Source organism: Miscanthus floridulus, chromosome 2, assembly GCF_019320115.1.
Source record: "Miscanthus floridulus cultivar M001 chromosome 2, ASM1932011v1, whole genome shotgun sequence".
In the NCBI taxonomy this organism is placed as follows: domain Eukaryota; kingdom Viridiplantae; phylum Streptophyta; class Magnoliopsida; order Poales; family Poaceae; genus Miscanthus; species Miscanthus floridulus.
Genome location: NC_089581.1, coordinates 30,390,492 through 30,396,522, shown reverse-complemented (window position 1 = coordinate 30,396,522; position 6,031 = coordinate 30,390,492). Strand labels below are relative to the sequence as shown.

At 49.7% G+C, this 6,031-nt stretch overlaps 1 protein-coding gene across 1 annotated transcript; it reads left to right on the top strand.

Annotated features, from left to right (window-relative positions):
- Window positions 1–2,861: 2,861 nt before the first annotated feature.
- LOC136536278 (uncharacterized) lies at window positions 2,862–5,704 on the top strand. Its single transcript, XM_066528630.1, has 3 exons — window positions 2,862–3,345; window positions 3,421–3,500; window positions 5,585–5,704. The coding sequence occupies exons 1-3, from the start codon at window positions 2,862–2,864 to the stop codon at window positions 5,702–5,704; spliced, it is 684 nt and encodes a 227-aa protein (XP_066384727.1).
- Window positions 5,705–6,031: the final 327 nt, after the last annotated feature.

The following is a 6,031-nucleotide window of genomic DNA, read 5'->3' as shown; positions in this document are numbered from 1 at the left end:
TCGGCGTCAAGAATATGAGCAAGAATTTGGTAATCTGGATGCAACCCTCCAGCCACTTAATGCTGGCAATGCTGTAGATCCTGATGGTGATGATCCCAAAGGGCCCCGAGCATTCCCGAGAGCACTCCAAACACTCCAGTGGCCCCATGGTTTCAAAATCACTGGGGTCGAGCCCTACAAGGGTCGAATGAACCCCACACAATGGCTACAAGCTTATACCATCGCTGTGCGCACCTCCGAGGGAGATACCAATGTCATGGCAAACTATCTTCTCGTCTTGCTTATACCAACCGTGATGAACTGGCTCACGAGCCGGCTCACGAGCCTCTCTCCGAATTCCATCGGATCTTGGGAACAGTTGAAGAAAGTCTTTACCGACAACTACATGGCTACGTGTACTCAGCCGGGCATCAAGCATGTCTGAATCGCATCTATCAGAAACCGTCTGACCTCCTCCGTAGCTACATCAGATGTTTTTCCAAGATGAGGAATTCTATTCCCAACATCATGGAAGCAGAAGTCATCACCGCCTTTTTCCGAGGACTCCATCACCATGACCTCTGCTCCAAATTCAATCGTAAGCCGCTAAAGGGGATTGGCGAGATGATAATGACTACCGATCAGTATGCCGACGCTGAAGAGGCTGAAGTTCGCTTCAACAAGGATGCGGGCACTCACCGCCCAACTCGTTGCAGCGATGAGCGCCTCGACGAACGACACCACAGTGACCGCCACCACAATAACCACGGCCACCATCAGGATAGTGGCCGTGATCAGCTGGAAGGGTCCAGAGCTGGTTAATATCACCGTCGCCGACCATACAACATCATCGCCACCATTGATGAACCTCACGCCAAACGCAACTATGACGAGTAGTACAAGAAAATCCTTGAAGGCCCGTGCCCCCTCCACAAGAACAGCAAGCACAAGATGAAGGACTGCCTTGGCTTTGCTAAGGAGTTCTAGACCAAGAAGAAGGACGATGACAACGATGACAGAGCCAGAGGTCGCTGACCACCTGGGGGCAACAACAACGCCTTCTAGGATCACGACAAAGTGGTCACCACTATCTTCGGGGGCCTCGCCGCCGCCAAGAGCAGAAGAGATCGAAAGCTCACCGCCCGCCGGGTGCTCACCGTCAGCACAGAGGACGATATCGCCAACCCCAGCTATCGCCTCTGGTCTGAGGTCCCCATCACCTTCAGCAGAGATGGCCAGTGGGTGGACATCCCATACACAGGGTGTTTTCCCCTCATTCTCGATGCAACCATTAAGAAAATACTCTTTAGGAAAGTACTCGTCGATGGCGGAAGTGCTCTAAACCTCCTCTTCACCAGAGCCCTATAGGAGCTAGGCCTTGGAATAGAAGACCTCACTCCCTCCGACTCCTCCTTCTAGGAGTGGTACCTTGCAGGGCATCTAAATCGCTTGGAGAGATCTCCCTCCCGGTACAATTCGGCACGGCTAGCAACTTTCGTGTCAAGCACATCAACTTCTACGTCGCCAACTTCAACATCGCCTACCACGCCATACTTGGTCGGCCAGCTCTGGCCAAGTTCATGGTCATACCGCACTATGCCTATCTGGTATTGAAGATGCCTTCACCTGTAGGAGTTCTGGCTCTGTGGGCCAACCTCTCCATCGCCTACGCCTACAAAACAGAGAGTCTCTCCCACGCCGAAGCCACCGACCTCTCCATCCAGATGGACACCATGGTCAACGACGCCAAGACGGTGCTCGCCGATGACCTAGAGATCCTAGCGCTGGAGCCTCCTTGTGCCTCCACCAAGTCTAAGGAAATGAAGGAGGTCGGTCTCGGCCTCGACAACCCCACCAAGCCTGTCAAGATTGGCGCTCATCTCGACCCCAAATAGGAAAGCGCGCTCATCTCCTTCCTATGTGCCAATGCCGATGTGTTTGCTTGGAAACCTGCAGACATGCCGGGGGTACCACGGGAGAAGATCGAGCACTCCTTGAATGTCTCGCCAACCGCCAAGCCGATCAAGCAGAAACTCCAACGATTCACGCCAGACAAGAAGGAGGCTATTAGGGTAGAAATAAAATGGCTCCTAGCAGTCAGATTTATTAGGGAAGTGTATCATCCTGAGTGGCTGGCAAACCTAGTCCTTGTTCAAAAGAAGAATAAAGAATGGAGAATATGCATTGATTACACCGATCTCAACAAACACTACCCTAAAGACCCCTTCGGTTTGCCTCGGATAGACGAGGTTGTAGACTCCACCGCCGGCTAGGAACTCCTCTCCTTCCTTGACTGTTACTCCGGCTATCACCAGATATCTCTTAAGGAGGACGACCAGATCAAAACATCATTCATCACGCTTTTCAGTGCGTATTGCTATACCACCATGTCTTTCGGACTCAAAAACACCGGGGCGACCTACCAAAGGGCCATCCAAATGTGCCTTGACCAACAGATAGGCTACAACATCGAAGCCTACATCAATGATGTGGTCATCAAATCCAAAACCATCGACAGCCTCATCGCCGACCTCAAAGAAACGTTCACCAACCTAAAAAGATACAGATGGAAGTTGAACCTTTCAAAGTGCATCTTTGGAGATCCATCCAGCATACTCCTGGGCTACATCGTCAGTGCCCGCGGTATCGAACCCAACCCCGACAAGGTCTCTGCCATTACCAATATGAAATGGCCAACCTGGGTAAAGGATATATAGAAGCTCACAGGGTGCATGGCTGCTCTCAGCCGCTTTATATCATGCCTCGACGAAAAGGGACTATCGTTCTTCAAACTACTCAAGGCCTCCGAGAGTTTCTCCTAGTCGGAGGAGGCTGATACAACCTTTGAGCAACTCAAGTTGTTTTTAACGAAGCCTCCGATCATGACGGCGCCTCTACCAGATGAAACCCTATTGATCTACATCGACGCTACCTCTCGCATTGTTAGCACAGCTATCATCGTTGAGCGTGAGGAGGCCGAACATGCTTATAAGGTGCAATGTCCAGTCTACTTCATCAGTGAGGTTCTTAATGAGTCTAAAATTCATTACCCTCAGGTTCAAAAGCTTTTGTACGCTATTCTGGTCACGTCACGCAAGCTTCGCCATTATTACGAGTACTACAAGATCGTCGTGGTCACCGAGTTCCCTCTAGGGGACATCCTCCACAACAAAGGGGCCAATGGCCGCATCATTAAGTGGGTAGTCAAGCCTAGCAATTACTCCATCGAATTCAGGAGCAGGCCGACCATTAAGTCACAGGCGCTGGCTAATTTCGTCGCTGAGTGGACCAAGATCCAAGAGCCCATCCCCGTTGCTTGCCCTGAGCACTGGATAATGTATTTTAACGATGCCCTCAACATCAATGGTGCTGGCACCAGCATTTTGTTCATTACTTCAACTAAGGACAAGCTCTGTTATGTCCTCTGAATTCATTTCGCAGCTTCCAACAATGTCGCGGAGTATGAAGCATGTCTCCATGGACTTCGTATAGTCGTCGAGCTCGGCGTCAAACGCCTCATGGTATATGGAGACTCCGCACTGGTCATCAACCAAGTCAACAAAGATTGGTCCTGCTCTAGTGAGAAGATGGACGCATACTGCGCCGAGATTAGGAAACTCGAAGGAAAGTTCTACGGTATCGAGTACCACCACATGGTACGAGACCAAAATTAGCTCGCTGATCACCTATCTAAGATAGGCTCTTCTCGCGCCATGATTCTGCCTAGGGTCTTCGTTCAAGACCTCTCTACGCTGTCTATTAAGGAAGAGAAGGAAGTTCAAGAAATCCCCCAGCCGAGCAGCTGGTACTTGCAGTACCCTCGCTGGCCATAGATTGGAGGGAACAGTTCATCAAGTACCTCACCAGCGCCAACGTAGCTGCCGATAAGACCAAAACTGAATGCCTCATCCATCACAGCAAGCATTACGTGCTGGTAGACGGAAACTTGATGAGGAAAAGCGCCAAGGAAGGGATACTATAGAAATGCATTACCCAAGAAGAGGGAGTGAAACTACTTCTTGAAATCCACTCTGGTTCCTGTGGCAACCATGCGGCCTCTAGAAACCTGGTCGGCAAAGCTTTCCGAGCTAGTTTTTATTGGCCCACGACCATCGCCAATGCAGAAGACCTCGTCTGACGTTGTGAAGGATGTCAATTTGCATGTTGGGGACTGGACATGATCGGGCCTTTCAAGCCTACGCCGGGCAGTTTTCAGTACATATACATCACCATTGACAAGTTCTCCAAGTGGATCGAATACAAGCCGCTTGTTTCGACCACTACAAAGAAGGCAGTCGAGCTCTTCGAAGATATCATCCATAGATTCGGTCTCCCGAACAGCGTTATCACCGACCTCAGAACTACATTCACTGGTCACCATTTTTGGGACTTCTGTGAAGACAGATGCATCTCTATCAAATACGTCTCTGTTGCCCATCCTAGAGCCAACGGTCAGGTCGAATGAGCGAACGGCATGATCCTCGATGCCCTTAAAAATAGACAATACCAGAAAGAGGAAAAGCATCCGGGCAGATGGCTCAAAGAGCTTCCAGCCATGGTCTAGGGACTATGCACTAAAGCTAGTGGCAACACCGGTGTGTCTCCATATTTTTTGGTCTATGGCTCAGAGGTCGTACTTCCCGCGGACATTGCCTTCCGAGCACCTAGGGTGGAACATTATAATGAAGAGCAAGCCGCAGCTGTTTAGACAGAGGATGTTGATAGGGCCGAAGAAGAACGCCTGATCACTTGCATCTGCATAGCCAAGTATTTAGAAGGCCTACAAAGATACTACAATAACAATATCAAAGGTCATTCATTTGCGGTCGGTGACTTCGTTCTCTATAGAAAGCATTAAACCGAAGGGATGCACAAGCTCTCCTCCCCCTGGGAAGGGCCTTACATGGTCAAGGAGGTTACCCGACCAGGGTCTTACCGGCTATGTGACATGGAGGGAGTCGATATCCCCAATTCGTGGCACATCGAGAAACTTATGCGTTTCTATCCTTGAAACGCTCTAGATATGTACTCTTCACTCCATAATGAATGAAGTTTTCGTCACCATAATTTGTCTCTATTATTTCTCCACTCTAGTTTAATCTCCATTTACGATTATTAGATTCAAGCTACTCCTTAACAAACTCTGACAATTATACGCGATGTCCATGAATGCTCTACCCCGTTTCTTCATACTAAAATATCTTTAAGATATTTCGCCAACCATCGAGCAGCACACGTTCTGCTCTATGTTCTTTGGAGAAAACCCTATCTCGGACCTCTCCCTACACATGCTATGGGCTCCAACGCTCTACGTTATGGGTGGTCGGTTGTGGTTCCTCGATCACGTCTGTTCCCTCTACACGTGCACAGGCTCTAGCGCTCGACGTTATGGGATACGGGCTAGCCAAGGCCAAGAGCCCAGTAATGAACTAACTGCTCGGACGCTACTTATACCACATATAAACATGTTAGGGTTAACAACACATCTCTTTTTCACCGAAAGTGCTAGCAAGCCGCATAAACATGCACATGTCATCTACTTACAACATTTATACAATACACAAATGTTTGTTTATGCCCTTGCACATTTAACTCTCCTTTCTAGTTCTCCCATACAGGTTTTTCTCTACTAAGGCTATTAGGCTTGGCCGTCATCGTCTACCTCACCGAACAGATCGACATCGCCGACCAGCTTCTTCGCCGCGTCCTCCACCTCATCTTTTAGCTGCTCCTGCTTCATCGCACTCGTCCCTCTGGCGAATCCGGCCCCTATCGCTCGAAGATTGATGATAGGGTAATGAGACTAGACTACTGCCAGGGCATGCATCATGAAGGAGAGAGTGGCATCTCGGTTGAAGCCTTTGAAGTTCTCCCACGCTGCCTTGCACCTATCAATGATGGTGTTCGGATGTGGCGGCCTGTTGTCGAGATGAGGATCTACCTCCATGTCGATACAGTCGACCAGCGACCTAACTCCGACCACCACGGTGTCAAGTTTTCCCCTCTGGGTTCTTGCCTCCAACTCCAGCATGTCGAACTGCGCCTTGGTCCT